This window comes from Sander lucioperca, chromosome 22 (assembly GCF_008315115.2).
Source record: "Sander lucioperca isolate FBNREF2018 chromosome 22, SLUC_FBN_1.2, whole genome shotgun sequence".
In the NCBI taxonomy this organism is placed as follows: domain Eukaryota; kingdom Metazoa; phylum Chordata; class Actinopteri; order Perciformes; family Percidae; genus Sander; species Sander lucioperca.
This window is the reverse complement of record NC_050194.1, coordinates 27933245-27955526: the sequence shown is the minus strand read 5'-3', so window position 1 is coordinate 27955526 and position 22282 is coordinate 27933245. Positions and strand designations below refer to the sequence as shown.

General features: G+C 40.7%; 1 protein-coding gene and 1 long non-coding RNA gene across 2 annotated transcripts; one reads left to right on the top strand and one right to left on the bottom strand.

Moving 5' to 3' along the window:
• The first annotated feature begins 975 nt into the window (after positions 1–975).
• LOC116067512 lies at positions 976–21612 on the top strand. The gene is made up of 3 exons (XR_004109235.1): positions 976–1097; positions 7213–7217; positions 21601–21612. It is a non-coding gene; the product is annotated as an uncharacterized LOC116067512 (long non-coding RNA).
• Positions 7275–11298, bottom strand: adoa (2-aminoethanethiol (cysteamine) dioxygenase a). The gene is made up of 2 exons (XM_031323980.2): positions 10695–11298; positions 7275–8889 (listed from the first exon to the last, which is right to left on the bottom strand). Exons 1-2 carry the CDS (start codon positions 11028–11030, stop codon positions 8431–8433), a joined length of 795 nt encoding a protein of 264 aa, XP_031179840.1. The 5' UTR covers positions 11031–11298; the 3' UTR covers positions 7275–8430.
• Positions 21613–22282: the final 670 nt, after the last annotated feature.

The window sequence follows — 22282 nt, the reverse complement described above, 5'->3', positions numbered from 1 at the left end:
TTTTGGTCATATGCCGTTGTCAGGCATTAAACTGAAGCAACATCTTTATAGAACCACAGATCATCAATGTGTGAAGTCCCATAGTGTACAATAGAAATAAAAAAATCGATGTCCAAGACTTGGTGATAAAAATCACTTGCTTGCATTTCCTGTCTAGTTTTTCTATTCATTACTTTTGTAATTGGCTGATTTTTAGATGTATTGTCAAATTCTAAGGGTTTTATTTTTTAAATCACTTATTAGTGGTGTTATTGTCTTGCTGTTTGTGATCAGGCTCCTTTTGATTGACTGACACAGCTTGTGGCTCCAGTATAAAGAGGTTTCCCATTGTGAGTTGGATGTCAGCTGAAGGTCTATGACCAAAATATAGCCTTTTGATAAGCATACCATTAACACTGTGTGGGAATGAATAGCTTTTTTTGGTAGTTCTTTTTATAAACATTCAATACCAAAAGTGTCTAGAGTATAAATAAAGTAGCTTTGTAGTTGTTGGAAGGTGTAGTTTTCTAATAGAGGTAGGCTAAACATGTCTTAGACCTGGCCCTGCGCTGGACACACAGATTAAAGGGATGTTGATCTTGTTTGATTCGAACAGCACATTCCTCAGTGTGCTCAGAGTGTCAGACTTTTCCTTTTTTAGAAGCTGCATGAAGCCTGCCGTAATCTGTAACATCTATACTCTTCTGACGCCAACTTGACCACAAGAAAAAATGACCAATACTGTAGACAGTCATCATGAGTTGCACAAAGACCCTCACTGTTCTTCACCCCCTCCTATCCTCACTGACACTATACTTTAACCCTCTGTATTTAGCTTTTATAAGTGGTAAACAAACATTTAATAAATGGTTGATAACAATGTAGTTGTAAGTACAGTTTAAAAGTTCCATAATATAATACAGTGGTTGCCAAACTTTCATGTCAAAGACCCCTAAACTGACACAAATTAGACCATGGACCCCCTTTTGATAAGATTTTGGGTTACACTTACTTGAAGGTATCTACATAAGAGTGACATGACACTGTCATGAACGTGTCAAACATAAATGAGTCAAACATTTATGATATAATGCTGCTTTTAGTGTCATTCGGTTTTTGTCAAGTTAGGGTTCATGTGTCATGACATTGTCATGTGTTCATGACAGTGTCATGTCACTCTTATGTAGCTACCTTCAAGTAAAGTGTTACCAGATTTTGTCCCAGGATCCCCCATCTGATCGGATTTTTTTCTTTTAAATGTTCAGAAAGTGTATGAAACTCATGACCAAAACAGCTACACATTGTGTTATTACAGTAGTCTGGCATTACTAGACCTTCCTCCACAGCACTGTGGAGGAGGGTCTGGCTAGTCCACACAGCATTCCGGGATGTGAGAAAAGTTCTCTGGTTTATTGGCATTTCTTTAAACCAATCACAATCGTCTTGGGTGGCGCTAAGCTCCGGACGCAGGTACGGTGCCTCAGAAAAATAGACTCAGGGAGGAACTTGTTTTGGTGGAACGTGTGCACGTAAGGAGGCGAGCTCTGGAATTAAAATGGCTGTAGAGTGTTTAAATTTTACTCAAAAGGTTAATATAATTTGTTGGTTCTAGCACTGAGGATGTTCCCCGAAGCGACCAGCGTTTAGAATGCCAACACAAAGAAAGGTGAGGGACATCCAGCCAGAAATGAGGGACAATTAATTTTTTCTGCTTTTTGCTGGGGACCCCACTTTAAAAACCACTGTCTTAAGGTACGGTATTTGTCAACAATTATAACTTCTATGAAGACATATTTTACATTATTTGTTTTACTATATTGTCATTCATTATCTGTTTATACAGTACAGCAGCCTTCACTTCTGGGTGCCCACAGGAGGAGTTACAGTTAACAAATTCATTCATAGGGCTGCATACAACTACATTAGTGTTTTATAAACCATTTATTCAATGATTGGTTATGAATGCTAAATAGGAGTCAAGTGTTGTGGACAGTCCTATAGGCTGAGTTGTTTATTAATTCATGTGAATTTCCCCGTTGAGGGGATTAATGAAGGATTTTGAATCTGCCTGATAGCAGATCATGGAACATTACCTAATACATATAACCAGTCTTTAGTGACTGTGACATTCCGAGCAGTGGGGAATATACAGTAAGGAAAAAAGACACACACATATCTGAAATCTGTACTAGTGGCTACCAATAAATGGCTTTTCTTGTTCTAGCTGCACCACAAGTAGTCCTCCATGCTGATAAACTGGCCTGATAGACTTCACACTGGAAATTGAGGATAATTGCATTTAATATGAGCTACAGCCACTGACCTGACCGGCAGTGTCACATAGTATCTGCAGGGCCTCAGTGTAGCCAAGTGACAGTCAATGTCAGCTTCTAAAGCATGTGTATGTGTGAACATACAGACATGAATATTCGCACTGTATAAAATTATATTTTTCTTGAAAGAACTTAAATTGAGTGAACCGGTATGGAGTGTAACAAAAGAATCTAGGAATCTTTAGTCAGGGACACATAGTTGCTGATGGACACAGTAGCTGGGATGAGACTTGCTCTTCCAGTTGTTGGAGGGTATTCTATTGACATAAAAAGAAAATTATTTCAATTTCTGCTTCTACAACAGATTTCTTCAAATATTAACCGAGATTAACCCTTATGTTGTCCTCCGTCTGTTTTGCCTGTTCATAAAGCATAAAGTAAAAATGATCACCCAATTCTGTAACATCTTGTTAGCCAACTTCAACCAAATTTATTACCACAAGTTTTACACTTATTTTTGGAATCCAGGGTCCAAACCTCATTTGAAATTATGCCTAATTTTTTAGTAAAAAAAATAAATAAACTACTGTATGTATTATGACTAATAGTTAAGATCAGAGGATGTTAAGTGGATAGTCACAGACCAGTAGGCCTATCTGTAAACATTTAGTCAGGAAACTGTATTGAAACCATTTCAATGTTTTTTTTCAAATTCTATAAAAAAAAGAAAACACCCAATATTCAATGAAGGTATTGATCCGATTCTTCATTTTACTTGTGAAGAGCATTGTATGGAACCATCCATGTTATTTTTTGACAATTGGGTTGAAAGAACCCCAAAATTCTTTCAGCAAGAAACTTTGAAAATGGGTCACATTTGACCCCAGGAAAACGGGAGGGTTAAGTGAGAACCACAAATTAACAATACTGTTCAAGGCCAGCCACAAATCCTCTATTGTATTGAAGTGTGGGAGAAGACTTGGCCTGTCCGCTCGTTGACCTTTTTCCTCTTCTTTTCGTCCAAGCGTTCTCTGTCTGGATTGGACGTTGTTTGAGGGTCATTGTCCTGCTGGGAGGTGAATCCTCTGTCTGTTTTCTTGCACAGATTTAAGGATTTGCCTCTACTTTATTTCTTCTTTTCAAGCGTTAAATATAACATAAACACATCTTTTATTTGTTTAGGTTGCAATATTCAACCGTTTTTCTTTTCACAATAAACTCTAGTGCAGTGATCTTCAACAGGGGGTCCGGGACCCCTAGGGGGTCCTCGGAGTCATTGCAGGGGGGCCTCCAAATTATAATTTTTTTTTTTTTAATTCTTCAAACGAATCCATATTATTAGCAGATATAAATCCCCACTGCTTACTGGCCTATAGATAAGGTAGTCACTAAGGCCATCCACAGTTACAGCTCATCCTAAGGATTCACTGTTCCACATGTTTAACATTAAAACATGATTTATAAAAAATCATTCCAACAATTATTAGGCTATTTTAACAGCTTAGTATTATATGCAAAATAGTATGTATAAAGGCTCTAGGCTGCCCTACATGTTATTGTAGGCCAAGTTTAATGTGCAACTTCATTTAATACAATATACGTATGTAGTAGGGGGTCCCTGCTCCGTCTCTCTTTCAGTTAAGGGGTCATTGTCTTAAAAACCGTTTAAGACCCCTGGTCGGGTGTAGCATTAAAGAGGGTCCAACTGCAGATCTCAGGTCTAAGGACCCCAGGTCTGTGTGCCAATGGATCCCTTAGCATGATGTCCCTTATTTTCTTTACTGGACTTTTTGTCCTAAGAGCCTTATTTAACTAGATTTGATCATCCTTTTCTACTTAGGACTTTAAATAGTGGTAATGGTTTATCAGGCAGCAGCACAGGACCAATCCCAAAAACTAAAGCTAAACATTTCTTATAGTGTGTTTGGTGTTATCTGGACCTTATCTAACATCAACTCACTGGTTGACGTGGGGTTAGGTGTAGGACAAGCTAGCATTAATGGTAGTCCAAACTATGAAAACATGTTTCACTGATTATAATATAATATATATCCTCTTGTGTTGTCAGTGTTTGGTTTTAGTGAAGTGTTTATGTGTGTAAACTCATATCTTTAAAAACAAATACATAAAACACTAAAATGTTTGCATTATTTTTCATTTTTAAACTCCTTTACGCTTAGGATGAGAAAGTAATATATGTTTCACCCCTCACGAATGTTAAAACGTTAAATAAAACGTGAACACTACACTTTCTTATAGGTGGGCATTTATTTCAGTCATATGTTAACCGCTTCATTCTGAACAAAGTCAGTGTAAAAGTAAAGCTATTTGCTTTTATTCTTTCTGCATGACCCTGATAAAGACCAAAAGCCGAAACGACAGAAAAGTTGTTCTTTATACTACACGTGTTGCTGGAGTTTGACCTTTTCAGATTGTTTTCCTTCTCCATGCACATTGGAAGCGGGTGAAGTTGTGCTGGAAATCACAACTCTGCTTCTCCAATGCTTTTGTGGCAGCAAAGGAGGTGTTGCACCTCACCTTTACAGTCTTTACTCTCTTCCTATTGGCTCACACACTAGGGCTGCACAGTATATGTTTTTTTTTCATTGCAATATCAACTGGCGCAATACACACACCACGAGATATTGCGAAAGGCAGATTTTATTTTTTTTAGTAATATCAGTATAAAACTGCACTTTAAAATGTTTTTTCAGTAGGGCCTTTTATATTCAATTCAATGTTCAATAAAAGTGAGGGGAAATGATTTCCTTTCATTTGTTTTAAATTCAACAAGCATTCGCTGTAGGCTATTTTGGCAGAATACTAAAAGCAGCAGAACAGAATACGTTTTAATGTCTTGTTTATCGCAAGTAATATTCTTATCGCAATATCCAACGTTATGGCATATTTTCCTCATATGGTGCAGCCCTATCACAGACGTGAGGTCTACAGTCGGATCCTTCGCCTACTATTGGCATTAACATGTCATAACCGTTGTGATAGTGGAACAACGGTAGAAAACTAATAGCATATAGTAGAGAGTCTTAGTTCAGTGATTTGGTTTTGACAACTTGGGCTTTATTTTCATAGTTTGGCCACCGCCTTATTACTTATATTATCCTTCAGCTTAATAAGTATGATAGGGGATTGCAGGGATGGGCTCTGCTCAACACAGCTTTACAATAGAGTCTACAGAACACAAGCAATTAGACAGACTATTATTTAAACCATGATTTGGAATTAAAAAATAAATGTTTATACCTGTCCTTTTACATTGTAAAAAAGGTGTAAGTGTGCTCTATGATTTTTTTTTTTTTATTTAGAAAAATGTTTTAAGTGCTCTGACATAACATAAGAGTGTACTTCAAAATGGGTATAGGGGTCAGAGCATGTGCACTCTATTGTTAACACATGTTTAGATTTTTGTAGACACTTTTGTAGAATGAATGTGTGGCTGCTGTGGGGTCTCCGGGCTTCCTAGTAGGTCTACTGATTGGATCAACTTCATTGAGATAAAAATAATAATAGTGTTGGCTGAAACAGGGCAGATTATATTTGTTGTGTTTGTCTTGACCTACAGAGCTCAAACATGTCTTTATCAATGTGCAAAAGCAGTTCAAAGGAAAACCAACCATAACACCAAAGATGTATAAACAAATTTGATCACGATTAGGGAAAGCATTGCAGAGAAACAGCTTGCTTCCTGTTCAGTAGTGTCTCCAATCCATCTGTATGCAACAGCCAGTGTGTTGATACACATTTTAAACCAGAATGGACCTTCTTCACAGCAGATGTCGTAGCAGCATAAACAAGGTGTAATTAATTACATTAATTCACCCATTTAGGTGTACCAGTTCCAAAACACTGATATTATGCATGCTGGCTAACTTGAACACAAATGGAACAGGACCATCATTATTATAATTATTATTATATGTCATTAATTACACCTGTTTTTCCTGCTATATGCTCCACATATCTGGAAGAAACTCCCAGAAAACTGCAGGTCTGCCGCAACTCTGTTCCTTTTAAAGGTCCAGTGTGTAACGTGTTTAGTTGTTCATTATCAAAATCTGTGTTGCCTGTTCACAAACTTGTCCTTTTTCATGAATATTTACCACCATCAATTCCAAGTATTCCTTTTGGCTTGAAATTTTACATTTGCATTAGCATGAACTGGGGTAGACGCTCCATATTCATGCTCCATCTTGAAATACGTTAGCTGGTAAGGGAAATACAGGACATACTGCTCCGCCTTTCACGTTTTTGCTGTCACATGATAAACTCACAGCTGCTGCTAATGGGTATCTTAGCTTCCCGGCCCGGCAAGTTTGAAGAAGGAAACATGGAGGACCACACATATTCAAAATCCAAATTTCAGGAACAGGAGTCTTCTTCTTAGCCCGGAAAAAGAAAAAGGATATTGAAAAGAGCAAGAGAGCGGCTTTTTGAAGCGTGAAGGCTACCGTAGCTGTAATACATACTTTGAACTGCGTGGTGCGAGAGAGTTGATTGATATATGATCTCAAGATGATGGGAGAAATTCCTACACATTGGACCTTTAAATCAAGGCTGAAGACCTTTCTTTTTGATGTTGCCTTTCTTTAAATAATTGTTCATTTCTTATAGTGCACTGTAAATGTAATTCTCGTATGTTATGTTTTTAATCTTTTAATCGTTTTGAACTGCTCTTTAATGTTTTGAATTGCCCTGTTGCTGGAATGTGCTATATAAATAAAGCTGCCTTGCCTATGACAACACGCCTGCCATGAAATAGGTCCACTGACATCTCGTAATTTCACAAGGATTAGACAGACCTCGAAGAAAAACTGAAAACGTATTCAACTTTAGACTGGATGTTTTAGTAAAATTAATCCAATTGTATTCTTTGAACTTATTTTGACCCATGGAAAACTTTTATATATGAAAAGATAAATTATAAGCCACAACGTTGAACCAGTGTCAGTGTCCCAGAGGTCGTTGTGCTGAAGAAGAAATCAACAAAACGACCAGACTACAAACTAGATGTTCCATGATTATTCCCATCTATTTTATTGTCCCACATACATTCAACATCACAGTAACGGAATCATTAGCCGTGTTTCGACCGCAGGAACGTAAAAGACCCAAGAACCTTGTGTCGAAATGCAGCTAGAGTCAAACTGGAACATAGACCTGTGTGTCTTAACATAGGCCAAAGGAGCTGTTTAGCTGCAAAAATATAAGCTAAAGTAATGTAACATACAGATTAGAATGATATAAGGTTTTTAAAGCTACATGTAAAAGGTAGTAAAGAAAGTGTAAGTGTGTTGGCTTTATAACATGTTTAAGTTTTCTATCACAACTATCATTTTAAAATATATTTTTATAGACTCTTTTGGACTGGGTTTGAAGACTTTGGTCAGTCTTAAATATGATGCATTATATAAGCCATACCACTCTGGATCAAGTTAAAGTAGGTGAAATGACAGTATAATACATCCCAGAATATGTAGAAGTAGCTCAACATCATCTTAATGTCCCTTAACTGACCAGAGCTGTGTAGGAACCATGTTATCTGGAATAAGTTAAACACAAAATACAATTAAAGTAGACTATATAATGTAGTGTGTGCACTTTGGAAATAGAAATGAGTGTGTACAATACAAATGGCACTCTTAATAAGTATACATTCTATCTTCACAAATAAGGCAGGTCAGTGTTGAGCCTCAGATTTTGGCATTAAGACACATCACGATGTGAAAGTCTTCTGTAGCAGAGTGAAAAAATGTGTAAAAGGCTTTCCAAGCCTCACAGGTTTGGAAAGCTACACCTCGCCATTTACAGAACATTTGGCTAAAGACATTCATGTGTGTACAAGGCAACAAAATGGTCCAAAGAAAATATACCATATTAGGAATGCAAATTCCTTGTGTCAACTCTTTTCTCAGTACTGACAAGATTATTGTCAATTTGTGGAAGGCAGTTCATTGGTCCCTATTCTCTGTAGGGTGTCAGAGTTGAAGTCCCTGTTTCTATAAGCCTCTGCCCTGCTGTAGCATCCCTGAGCAAGGCAACCAATCACTTTGAGTCCCAGGTAATAATGAAAAAAACTAAGTCTCCCCTTGTGGATGGAAGGATATGACTATTTTATCATTGTCATATATGGCAGAATAGTTCCTCTGATCAGAGGCTTCATTCAAAAGGAAACTGCAGGGCCTGGGTAGGGTTCCCCACCACACCAGAAGTCCTCTGGCTGAGGGATTTCTAGCAGCCATGCCACGTCTTCTTTCTCCTTCTCCTCTCCCTGCTGCTCCTCGTTGCTCTTTTCATCCGTTTCCCCCTCTGCCACAGTCTGCAGGACTTTGTAATAGTGACAGTCCCGCCCGTCATCTGGATTGTACGGAGGTGCCAGGATATCCAGGAAAGCAGCCGGCCCCTCCACTGTGTCGATCTGGTGGAGGTTATCCCGCAGAGGAGTAAGAAGGCACGGTCCGCTGTTCTCCGAGTACTCAACGACGGAGCGGAGCACGGAGCGCCACTGGGAGGCCATCTGGGACGGAGCCAACGCAGGCTCAAAATCAGGTGGGACGGTGCTGACTGTCAGGGTATCCTCCAGCTTGTCAAAACAGCGGACGCTCACCTTCCCGTAGAGAACCTGAACAAGAGACAGGATAGAGTCAGAAGAAAATCCTATTGATAACACCAGTACAAAAACAGGCCTCACGATACGATATCACAATACTTATGTCATGATACCATATTATTACGATTTGAAACATTTTGCAATATTCTGAGATATGCTATTTATTACCTTTTTTTACAATTTCAAATGATGTCCCCAAAAGGAAACTTTGTCAACATGTGTTTTATCTAAAAAGATACATTTCTCTTTGTTCATCTCACTCCAAATGTTTTGCTGCGAAATGGGATTGTCAAGCAGACAAACTGACCAACACATAATAATAAATAATAAAAGATCCATACTTGGCGTCTGTGAATCGATACAGTATTGCCACGGAAAATATTGCGATACTATGCTGTATTGATTCCCCCCCCACCCCTAATAGGTGACCAAGGCTTACAAGGCACTGACTTGTTCATGTGGCCATTATAAAACACTGTTATGTAAAGTGAGGTCTTGCTGTCACCATTAGAAATAGAAATCTGCTCCTCTCATTATACCTAGATTACTTTTTGATTCTCATATTGACGACAGCAGATGATGGTATTGCCTTTAGTATGCATAACATGATTGGAGGTTTCCCTTGATTTAAAATGATATCACTCTTTTCTTGAAATTACCAGGATGTCACGCCAAGGATTAAGTTTGATTTAAAAAAAAAATAGAATTCTGATAATTAACCCCAAAATGACATTTATTTTTTCATTTCTGGTGTCATCCTCTCATTTTATTACAGAAGTTTATGAAATGATGTTAAGGTTTCGAGACAACGGTGACTGAGAAACAATATAAATTGTGGATTGGTTACTTCTGGTTGCTACTTGATCGATTTAATAAGTTCAGTGATCTGCACAAATCAATTGAGTTTATCATATCAATCATGGCCAATTGAATGTCGGTCCCTATTGACCCCCATTGTGCGTAGACCCTGTCACTCAAGTTCCCTTCAAATCCAGTGCAACCTGTGTTCCTTAAATGGAATATTTTATTTGCAATAATTTGTGGTAATTTGATAAATCACAACTTATTCAGAAATATGCACAATGTCAGCATAATATCTCAAATAATAAAGCTTAAAAGGTTGATTTTGACCTAGTTTAGTTGATTTTGTTCAGTGATACAAATTCCCCAACAAATGTGAAATTAATCAAATTACCAAACCCAATTGGCATGCAGTAAAACTGGGGGGTTTGAAGCCCAACCCCAAAACAGTTGCCTGGTTGGTAATCCAGGCTTGATATTGTTGCATCACCAGTGCGTGGCCTGTTCTATGTTCTGGGTGTCATCTGTGTGTACACAGGGGCCCAGCATGTCATTGGGCCCTTGGCTGTGCAAAGAGTGCATGTGTGTATGTAAAGTGGTGGTTATAGTGACAGTGCCATGGTGGCCCCAACCCTAACATACTCCATGCTCTCTGGGATAGAAAAATAACTACTAACTAAATTTCCTATAAACTCTAACTATGTTGCCTCCCCTCAGTTTTGGCAAAGGTAAACTCAAAGACCATGAAAAACTTATGGAGTTTTACAATTCGTTTTCCCGATAACAATGGATAAATTAAAATAAATAAAGTATGAACTTTATTATGCTTATTGAGTAATAAATCAGTTTTAAGTCACGTCTAAATGTGTGTGCTAAGACGTAGTCTTATATGCGTATCCCTATCTGTCGATTACAGCTAGCACAAAGTAACATTTGAGTGCCAGAACACAGAGTGGGTCACATCGAGTCTACAAAAGGCCATAACACAGCAGACATGAGGTGTAACGTTCAAAGACCTTCAGCATCCCGTTCATGCCCGGGTGGTCGTGCAGCGGTATGGAGGCGCCGGTCCTCAGCAGGAACACCCCCATGCTGAACACCTCCGTCTCGCAGATGTGCATGTAGGTGACCGGGGGGTTGTGGAGCCCCGCTGCCCCGGAGCTCCGTTTGGTTTTCCGGGGAGCAATTTTCAGGTCAGCAGCCCTGACCGCGGTCATTAAGGAGATTAGTTCATTATGTTGGTCCGTAACGAGTTTATTATCCCCGTTGGCCGAAGATTTTAAGCATTTAAATGTGATGTAGGCTTGCTTTGCTATTTTCTGGATAAGAGGAGTTTTGTTGTCCCGCGGCATATTGGCTGCGGAAAAAAAATGAACCGTTATCTGTGTGTCGGGCAATGTTCCGACGCAAGTAAAATCGGTGTTAAAACGCCTTGCAAATCCTCCAATGTCACCAACGTTCCTCCGGAGCTGTACGGTCAACGCTCAAAAAAGACAAGATAGCGACTTTAATAAAAACAAAACAAGATTCATTGTGGTAATGTCTAATTTTACGCCGAGATAAGAGCTTTCCTCCCTCCACTCATTTCCCACCCGACTCGCCTCCTCGTCCGCGGTAACTGAGCGTGCGCAAGAAACTCAAAGCAGCATGGGATATGGAGTTTAATAATATAAAAGTAAATTATTTTGTGTTCAAACATCAACAGTGATCGCTGCACAGCTATATTGTATCAACATAAATGCGCGTGCGATTGTGTAAGATTAGAGTCAATACTAACAGACTCAAAACAATAAAAAAACTAAGCCTGCATTTTAGCGAGACTACATTTCCCAGATATACTGGGGATGGACGGAGCTGCAAAGGGAAAACGGACAGGCCATTGAACTCTCCGAACCCTTCCCCGTCTAACACACATCACATCCTCTATTAGCCTACTGCTTCTTACTGCACCATTTTCACTCTCCAATTCCTTAGAATTATAAACAGAGATTCTTCTTTAGAATCAGGATTTGAGATTTTTTGGTTCTGCAAGAGATGAATGCACTTGTAGGGGCCCCTAGCACATAGGCCTACTGTAGCTGTTGTAAACCTGCACAATATAAGGTAGGCTACAGAATCGAATTGAATAAATTAAATGAATATGAAATGAATAAAACTCCTAAATAAAATACAAGAACAATCCATAGATAAATAACACCACCATAAAAAGCCATTTTGAAAATATGTGCTCTATAATTTTGTGGACTGGGGCCAAAACAATTGCACTTGCAGAATGCAAACATTATGAATTGAAATGTTGTGCACAGCAGTAGTTAGAGTTCAAGTCACATTATTGTATACAGTAATAGAATAGAGCAGCATTTGCTCTACAAAGTGCATTCAATCTTACAATTTATCACTGACAACTGAACAGTTGTTTTGGTTGCCTTCTGATACAGCGCCAGCTCAGAAAACACTCATACTGGACATCGTGGGAGGCAAGGACAATCAACATATTTCATCAGTGAGGTATGAGGAAATACTCAGTGCATTGCTACGACCATGAGAATGTTGTTCTAAGCCTCACTGACTTTTTAATAAAGATAAGGTAACTTCGCAGGATCCAATTGCCATTCATGGAAAAGCCAAAAAGCTGTTAAGATAGTGTTCTCTGCCTGTCACTGCCCTCTGGAGCAGAAGGAAGTGACCATGGTTAACCATAGAAATAGAATGAGAGTAGAATGAACTTTGAACTATTTGCCATGGTCATTTGACTAGTTCCAGAGAAAATGGTGATTTTTGATAGTCGTTATGTTACATTATGATATATCACTAGTTTGAGAACTTAATTTTGGCCTACTGCCCAATTTAATTATGACTTACAAATAGAAATATGGGGGGCATTGAACCCGAGTGGACAATGTTCAAAGTTTCCATTGCTGAAGCTGCGGCGGGGAGCTGTGGTCTTAGGGTCTTAGGTGCCTCAAGGGGCGGCAACCCACGAACACCGTGGTGGACACCGGTGGTCAGGGAAGCCGTCCGACTGAAGAAGGAGTCTTTCTGGGATATGTTATCCCAGGGGACTCCGGAGGCAGTTGCAAGGTACCGAAGGGCCCGAAGGGCTGCAGCCTCTGCCGTGAAAGAGGCAAAGCAGCGGGTGTGGGAGAAGTTCGGAGAAGACATGGAGAAGGACTTTCGGTCGGCACCAAGGTGCTTCTGGAAAACCGTTCGCCACCTCAGGAGGGGGAAGCGGGGAACCATCCAAGCTGTGTACAGTAAGGATGGGACGCTGCTGACCTCAACTGAGGAGGTAATAGGGCGGTGGAAGGAGCACTTTGAGGAACTCCTAAATCCGACTAATACGCCCTCTATGGTAGAGGCAGAGCTGGAGGATGATGGGGGATTGTCGTCAATTTCCCTGGTGGAAGTTGCTGAGGTAGTTAAACAACTCCACAGTGGCAAAGCCCCAGGGATTGATGAGATCCGTCCAGAAATGCTTAAAGCTCTGGGTGTGGAGGGGTTGTCTTGGTTGACACGCCTCTTCAACATTGCGTGGAAGTCGGGGACGGTGCCTAAGGAGTGGCAGACCGGGGTGGTGGTTCCCCTTTTCAAAAAGGGGGACCAGAGGGTGTGTGCCAATTACAGGGGTATCACACTTCTCAGCCTCCCTGGTAAAGTCTACTCCAAGGTGCTGGAAAGGAGGGTTCGGTCGATAGTCGAACCTCAGGTTGAAGAGGAACAATGCGGATTCCGTCCTGGTCGTGGAACAATGGACCAGATCTTTACTCTCGCAAGGATCCTGGAGGGAGCCTGGGAGTATGCCCAACCGGTCTACATGTGCTTTGTGGATCTGGAGAAGGCGTATGACCGGGTCCCCCGGGAGACACTGTGGGAGGTGCTGCGGGAGTACGGGGTGAGGGGGTCCCTTCTCAGGGCCATCCAATCTCTGTACGACCAAAGCGAGAGCTGTGTCCGGGTTCTCGGCAGTAAGTCGGACTCGTTTCAGGTGAGAGTTGGCCTCCGCCAGGGCTGCGCTTTGTCACCAATCCTGTTTGTAGTATTTATGGACAGGATATCGAGGCGTAGTCGGGGTGGAGAGGGGTTGCAGTTTGGTGAGCTGGGGATCTCATCGCTGCTTTTTGCAGATGATGTGGTCCTGATGGCATCGTCGGCCTGTGACCTTCAGCACTCACTGGATCGGTTCGCAGCCGAGTGTGAAGCGGCTGGGATGAGGATCAGCACCTCTAAATCTGAGGCCATGGTTCTCAGCAGGAAACCGATGGAGTGCCTTCTCCAGGTAGGGAATGAGTCTTTACCCCAAGTGAAGGAGTTCAAGTACCTTGGAGTCTTGTTCGCGAGTGAGGGGACAATGGAGCGGGAGATTGGTCGGAGAATCGGCGCAGCGGGTGCGGTATTACACTCAATTTATCGCACCGTTGTGACAAAAAGAGAGCTGAGCCAGAAGGCAAAGCTCTCAATCTACCGGTCAATTTTCGTTCCTACCCTCACCTATGGTCATGAAGGCTGGGTCATGACCGAAAGAACGAGATCCAGGGTACAAGCGGCCGAAATGGGTTTCCTCAGGAGGGTGGCTGGCGTCTCCCTTAGAGATAGGGTGAGAAGCTCAGTCATCCGTGAGGAGCTCAGAGTAGAGCCGCTGCTCCTTCGCGTCGAAAGGAGCCAGTTGAGGTGGTTCGGCATCTGGTAAGGATGCCCCCTGGGCGCCTCCCTAGGGAGGTATTCCAGGCACGTCCAGCTGGGAGGAGGCCTCGGGGAAGACCCAGGACTAGGTGGAGGGATTATATCTCCAACCTGGCCTGGGAACGCCTCGGGATCCCCCAGTCGGAGCTGGTTAATGTGGCTCGGGAAAGGGAAGTTTGGGGTCCCCTGCTGGAGCTGCTACCCCCGCGACCCGTTACCGGATAAGCGGAAGAAGATGGATGGATGGAAATAGAAATATGAAGCAATTAAATCCAGCAATCCTCAATCTCTTTCTAGCAGCAAGACAACGGATGTAGTGCACAAAAGAAGCCTTGCATGCTTCATACTACTCCACTACTCATTTGTCGCAAAACCTCAACTCACTGAGTCCCTAGTCTATTTCCACAACGTTCCACTTCTGGGATTGCTCAGGTGCAGCCAGAAATTCTGCCGGATATCCTTCTTTTCAGTCGGATGTCCGTTACCTTCCTCTTTCTTTGTGTTGGCACGCCGGTGGATTTCTGAGGACTATGGTTAACTGCTCCTCAGATCTCTGCAGGGTAAATCCAGACAGCTAGCTAGACTATCTGTCCAATCTGAGTTTTCTGTTGCATGACTAAAACAACTTTTGAACGTACACATGTTCCACCAAAACAAGTTCCTTCCCGAGGCTATTTAGCAGCGGCACCGTGGCTCTGTCCGGCACCTAGCGCTGCCCATTTTTAAAGAAATATCAATTAATCAGAGTACGTTTTTCTCCCATACCGGAATGCTGTGTGGACTATCCAGATCCTCCCCCGCAGCGCTGTGGAGGAAGGTCTGGCAATGCGAGACTAGTGAGTCCCCAACTTGCAGCAAATCGGTTTATGTGGAAGTTAGCCTTCTACGAAGGTCACAGTTCTTTGCAATGGCAATGTCAGTTCTGCTCTCTTTCTATTTCTATGTGGTTAAACCAACAACAAAACACAGGGTGAGTCACCCGCATCACAAACACTCTTAAACATGGGGCTGAGTCACCAGCATCACAAATACTTTCTGAGCTAATGTACTAAACTGATTGCACGTGTGCCCGTGTCCATGTTTGTGTGTTCACATGCAGTGCAAATGAACAGTTGGCACATTTGTAGGTGGGTTTAGGTTTGAGTACCTCTTTACGTGTGTGTGTGTGTGTGTGTGTGTGTGTGTGTGTGTGTGTGTGTGTGTGTGTGTGTGTGTACTCTGCATGACAAGTGAGATAAACACAAATCAAGCAATATCCTCTTGAGAGATAATGAGGCCAGTTCATTATAGGTACACACACACTCTTCTGTGTGGTTGACACATGCACACAGTGTCATTGCATCTAAAAGATGAGGCTGTGTTGCTTAGAGACTTGTCGTCATTAGATAAGGGATGTGGTAAACTAATTTAATTCCATTTGAAATCCCAGACAGGTAGTCTATGAACTAACTCATTTGTTCAATTATTTATTCTGTTTTCAACAGATTGGAGTTTTAGCCTAAAACATTTCTTAGAGGCACTGGTGTGGACACAGCAATCAGCTCATTGGCTGAGTTAAACCTCAGTGGGTGGAGCTGAAAAAAACTGTTTAGTAGTAATAGGCAACACCACAAATTTAGTTTTTTATCCAATTCCCACCAAGGTGGCTAGTGTCAATACTGATACATTTCATTATCGTTACACTTAATTTGGGGTACACAAAATACACCGATAAATATGAGTAAGTATAAATGTTAAATACTGGGCACTTCATGCGCAAAATGTAATTCTATAGTTCCATACTTAGGTCACACAGTGACACCTAGGCCATATCCTTGCAAGTACAGTGACCAGATGACATTGTGTGTGTTTGTTGAGTTACAAGCAGTGAAAGAGTGGTGAAAGAAGTATTCCGATCCTTTACTTTAGTAAAAAATACAAAAAGTACAAAAATGTACTTAAAGTGTTAAAATTAAAAGTACTCAATGCAGAAAAATTCTCACATTTTAGAAACTGGAACCAAAAAAAAAAAAAAGGGTCAGTCAACTAAGTGTTTAATCGGCTAATCATTTCAGGCCTATATATTGTTGGGTATTTTAATTTATAATCAAAAATCATTTCATAATAAACGTAATAAAATGTATTTTGTGTCCAAAAAACTTAATTTGTAACTAGTAACTAAAGCTGTCAGATGAATGTAGTGGAGTAAAAAGTGTTATGTTTCGGGAAGTTGAGGACCCAAAGGCAGAAAGCAGGCAGGCAGGAGAAAGTTGAAGACGAGGATTTACTGATAAAACACAAAAATAAATCAAGGAAGTCCTGAGCGCAGCAGCAGGCGAAAACCAATACCAAAAATGAAGAAAAAGAGAATCCAAAAAAAAACCAAGGGAGTACAAAAAAACTGGAATAAACACAAAGCACAGAAACTGACAGGAGCTGACACTGGGAGATACGACAGGAACGAGCAAACACAAAAACACACAATGATCTGACACAGGACAAGGGGAACACAAAGACTAAATACAGAGGGTAACGAGGTAACAAGAGGCAGGTGACACAAGGGCTGGGAAACAGGTGGAAAACATCAGGCAATCACAAGAGCGGGAAAACACAAGACATGAAGTAAAACCAGACAAGACAGAAAACCAGACTATCAAAGTAAAACAGGAAACAGAACATAAAACAAGACAAGACCGAAAATCACACAATCACAAGGAGACAAGACATGACAGAAAAACAGACTACAATACGACAAGACAAAACACCAAAACCATAACAAGAAGAAAATGTCATGAAAAGACAATACTCAAGTAAAGTACAAGTACCTCAAATTTGTACTTAAGTACAGTACTTGAGTAAATGTACCTAGTTACCTTCCACCATTCCACTAAATGTAAACAAAAAGCATGTGGCATTTCATCTGGACATGTGACACTTGAAATGACAAGCATAAACGTGACCTACATAGCAGCAAGCTAACTTTAGATTGAAGAAATGTTTTATAAATTAAAAAGAAAATACTTTTTTAAAATGGTAAAAATTATGTAAGTGTTATAATGGCAAGAGGCAGAGCAAAGTGCGCACAACACAGTTGTCAGATCTCTGCAGGGTAAATCCAGACAGATAGCTAGACTATCTGTCCAATCTGAGTTTTCTGTTGCACGACTAAAACTACTTTTGAGCGTACACGTTCCACCAAAACTAGTTCCTTCCCGAGGCTATTTTGCAGCAGCACCGTGGCTTTTCCCGGTGCTTAGTGCCGCCCAAGACGATTGTGATTGGTTTAAAGAAATGCCAATAAACCAGAGCACGTTTTTCTCCCATCCTGGAATGCTGTGTGGACTAGCCAGACCCTCCTTTGCAGCGCTGTGGAGGAAGGTCTGGCAAAGCAAGACTAGTAGATTAGTGACCCACTCTACACCAGCCCAATGGTGCTGAAGAAGGCCAGTGGACAAAGACATCATCAATGAACCCTACAACAGATTGTAGATTAAATCAAGCTTTTTTTGGCGACTAACATGCAAGTCATAGTTTGTCTGATTAAACACCAATGTTACCCAAAGATATGCAGTAGTTTTAACTTTGCTGGAGCTATCTGCTGAAAGGGCATCTCACCAGAGTTTAAGTTGCATGAAACAATATTGTTTGAAATTATGCATTCACTGAGGACAAGTTTGCAAAGACCCCTGTTTGTCTGAGATGGTATTTGCATTTGCTGCAGCTCCTCGGACATAAAGCCAACATTATTCCCTGGCTGTTTAAAATGTGCATGACTGACATTGCAGAGAAGTCAAGCGAGCTTCACCATGCTGTCCTCAGAGCTGCAGCCAAGGAATTCTGAATGAAACAAGTGATTCTCTGGCTGTCCACAATTTGCATAGCAATATACAAACACACACACACACCTACAGACACACACGCACGTTTGATGCACATTTGGCGGACACACATATAATGTTTATAGGTAAATAGACACGCACACAGTTGGAAGCACAGGTGTACAGTAAATGCACAATCATTCAAGTATGCACAAATATACAAGTGTGACTGAACAAGCATACACACACACACACAAACATATTCACACACACACACACACACACACACACACACACATACACATTCCTCTGTCCTCTGGAATCAGCATATTGAGACAATGAGACAATGATAACAGCTGCTTATGGATCACTTAGTGTGACCAGTCAACGTGTCCTTTGTGTTCAGTCAATACGGCGCCTGTTCTCTGTCATCAGAGTTGTCATTATTTCGCAATGTGTTCCACGGTTGAGAACATGAGAAGTCCTTTATTTGTTGCCCCCTGTGGCCTCATTGAATCAGGCCATCATTGAGAATGAAGCCAACTCTGTTGTCCGTCAAAGAACGCTAACAACCCGGGCCAAAGATGAAAATTCATTAGCTTGCCGGAAAAAATGTCTGCATAACTTGAGTGGAAGCAGCAGGAGACGATGCAATGCTAATGTTTGTTCTTTCCATCAAAAAGCTGCTTTCTTCAGACAGAGGTTTCTGGGGATTTTGTAGGTCCGTCAGTAGACTGTGAGCCTACACAACCAATCTCATCAAAATCATGAAAAGCAAAATGCAAATGTTTGTTCTGTAGGCATTCTATAGAAAGGTGCTCTTGATGCACAAACATTTTGCGCCCGTCATAATATATAATTTACTGCATATTTCCATGTTAATTAGCATTTATTCATAAGAAAGGCCCCTTAAATCTCCCACATACTTTCTCGTCTGTGTGTAAAGTGTAAAACTTTGGTAATGCTTGTGTTCTCCCGCCATTGTGATAAATGTTTTCTCCATTGCTCTTGGTTTAATTGGGAAAACCAAGCTTCAAATGTCACCATACAATGTGAATTTATCTAAGAATATTCTTAAATAAGGAAATCTATTCAGTGATTGGTCTATGCCTGTGTCGTCATCCAATATCCTGTTTGTGGCACAGCAAAGTGTCGTGAATCATCTCTAAGACTGACAATTAAGATATAGTCTTACACTCCACTTAAATTACGACTGAGATGCTTGATAACTAACTTTTAAGTGCAGCTTTGAGCAAAGAATGTTTTTTACTCTTAAGTCCATTCTTAGCAGTGTTCTTGTGAGTAATTCTTAGAGGCTTGATAACTACGGGCCCTGGTGATTGGACTCAGTTGCACACCTGGATCCTATCTCCTCATTACCTGTAGCATAAAGACTCCAAGCTTCCAGAGACTCAATGCCAGATTATTGTTACCAATCATGGTATTGTACCTCAAGACAAAACAAATTTCTAGTGTATTCTAGTTTTTGCTACTTCTCTTTGCTTGTCTCCAGACTAACTGACACTCGTCACTGGATACCGAGTTGGCTAGACTTTTATAGACTTTTATAGACTATCTCCTCTCTCTCTCTCTCTCTCTCTCTCTCTCTCTCTCTCTCTCTCTCTTTCTCTTTTTTTTTTTGGTAACACACACACTGTGTCTTTCATGGTTGGGCTGCAGACCCTGACCACCCCTGAGATTGCTGGATTAGGAATGATGACCAACAACGACACAAACACAAACACATCGACAAACTAATATCTGTGGTATATTGTCTTGTTTTCCATTTACGTTCCTTTTTGTTTTCAATGGCTTAATTCAATTAGCAATGTCTGTCATACTTGTAAATTATCATTTGTTTAATTTTGATTCATGTGCTAGTTTGAATGCATATATATACTGTGCAAAAGTTTTAGGCAGGTATGAAAAAATGCTGTAAACTAAGAATGCTTTCAAAAATTGAAGTGTTAATAGTTTATTTTCATCAATTAACAAAATGCAGTGAATGAACAGAAGAGGAATCTAAATCAATATTTGGTGTGACCACCCTTTGCCTTCAAGACAGCATAAATTTTTTCTAGGTACACTTGCACAAAGGTTTTGAAGGAACTCGGCTGGTAGGTTGTTCCAAACATCTTGGAGAACTAACCACAGATCTTCTGTGGATGTAGGCTTCCTCAAATCCTTCTGTCTCTTCATGTTCTCCCAGACAGACTCCATGATGCTGAGATCAGGGCTCTGTGGGGGCCATGCCATCACTTCCAGGACTTCTTGTTCTTCTTTACGCTGAAGATAGTTCTTAATGACCTTGGCTGTATGTTTGGGGTCGTTGTCCTGCTGCAGAATAAATTTGGGGCCAATCATACGCCTCCCTGATGGTATTGCATGCAAGTATCTGCCTGTATTTCTCAGCATTGAGGACACCATTAATCCTGACCAAATCTCCAACTCCATTTGCAGAAATGCAGCCCCAAACTTGCAAGGAACCTCCACCATGCTTCACTGTTGCCTGCAGACACTCATTATTGTACCGCTCTACAGCCCTTTGGCGAACAACCTGCCTTATGCTACAGCCAAATATTTCAAATTTTGACTCATCAGTCCAGAGCACCTTGCTGCCATTTTTCTGCACCCCAGTTCCTATGTTTTTGTGCGTAGTTGAGTTGCTTGGCCTTGTTTCTATGTCGGAGGTATGGCTTTTTGGCTGCAACTCTTCCATGAAGACCACTTCTGGCCAGACTTCTCCGGACAGTAGATGGGTGTACCTGGGTCCCACTGGTTTCTGACAGTTCTGAGCTGATGGCACTGCTGGACATCTTCCGATTTCAAAGGGAAATAAGCTTGATGTGTTTTTCATCTGCTGCACTAAGTTTCCTTGGCCAACCACTGCGTCTACGATCCTCAACGTTCCCTGACTTTTTGCAAGTGTACCTATAAGAATTAATGCTGGTTTGAAGGCAAAGGGTAGTAACACCAAATATTGATGTGATTTAGATGTTTTTCTGGTCACTCAATTTGCATTTTGTAAATTGATTAAAATAAATAAATCATTATTTATATTTTTGAAAGCATTCTTAGTTTACAGCATTTTTTCCACACCTGCCTAAGACTTTTGCGTGTGTGTGTGTGTCAATATTTTGAAATAAATGATCATACGAATAAATAGTGACAAACATAAGTGAATCAATCAACTGTTGAATAGTTCAATAAATTAGTTAGTGTTATTCAAATATATTAATAAATAAGTTAATAAAATAAAGTTAATTTTTACCTTCAATTCACTGTAGATGTCCACATAAAGCAATTCACCTGGATCATTTTCCCTAAATGTGGAATTTGATAGGACACATTAGCCGTTCCTACCAAAACACGATAAACATGCAGTCTTACCTCAAGGGTTAGTTGCGAACATGGAGACTCAAAGTCTCAAACACTAAACTTTCAGTGACTAGTTATGTGTTCATTATTATTTGGTCTATAAAATGGTTCTTTTGTTGGCTCCTCTGATACACACTCCTGAAGGAAACACTGGTTTGTGACAAACTATCTCAATGTCCAAAGCTGATGATAAAATCAACTGCATCTCTATCAGTCAGGGCTCAGAGGAGCATGAGTAAAGTGTGAAACAATGGGGCGGAACCAGCCCATTTGTCACTGCTGTTGCTACTTTGATAGAAACTATTACCTTTGTGTAAACAGTTTGACTCCAGTATGTCTCATGGTGGTGTGTGCTGTTTGCCTGAAGCGTTGGCGTTGAACTGAGCCATATCTACAGTATAGTTATTTTCAGACATGCCCTTAGCTCCGTAGATGTATTGGCAGTTTCACATGTTGGCCCCATGTTTGAATAAATCTTCCAGAATCCAGACTTCCTGAGAATAACATTTCTGTTCTTTTTGACTTATTAAATGTTACAGAAAGACACATACATATATAATAAATGTGTACTCTTGCACTCCTATAACATTGTTGGACTCATGATGGAGCAACTCCCAACTCGACAAATACTGACGCTTGGTCAGGATACATTGGTGTCACTTTTTAACAATCTGGGTACCACTTTGGCGTCTTTTTTCAACGCGCTTGGTCAGGACCCTTGTTGCACTCTTTCACGCTCTGGGTTGGGA

Bases quoted from the DNA above. Each gene is read 5' to 3' on its own strand.
- adoa (XM_031323980.2), bottom strand. From the start codon at position 11,030: ATGCCGCGGGACAACAAAACTCCTCTTATCCAGAAAATAGCAAAGCAA. The intron at 8,890-10,694 runs GTCTTTGAACGT...TCTCTTGTTCAG, and splicing joins GCATGAACGGGATGCTGAAG to GTTCTCTACGGGAAGGTGAG.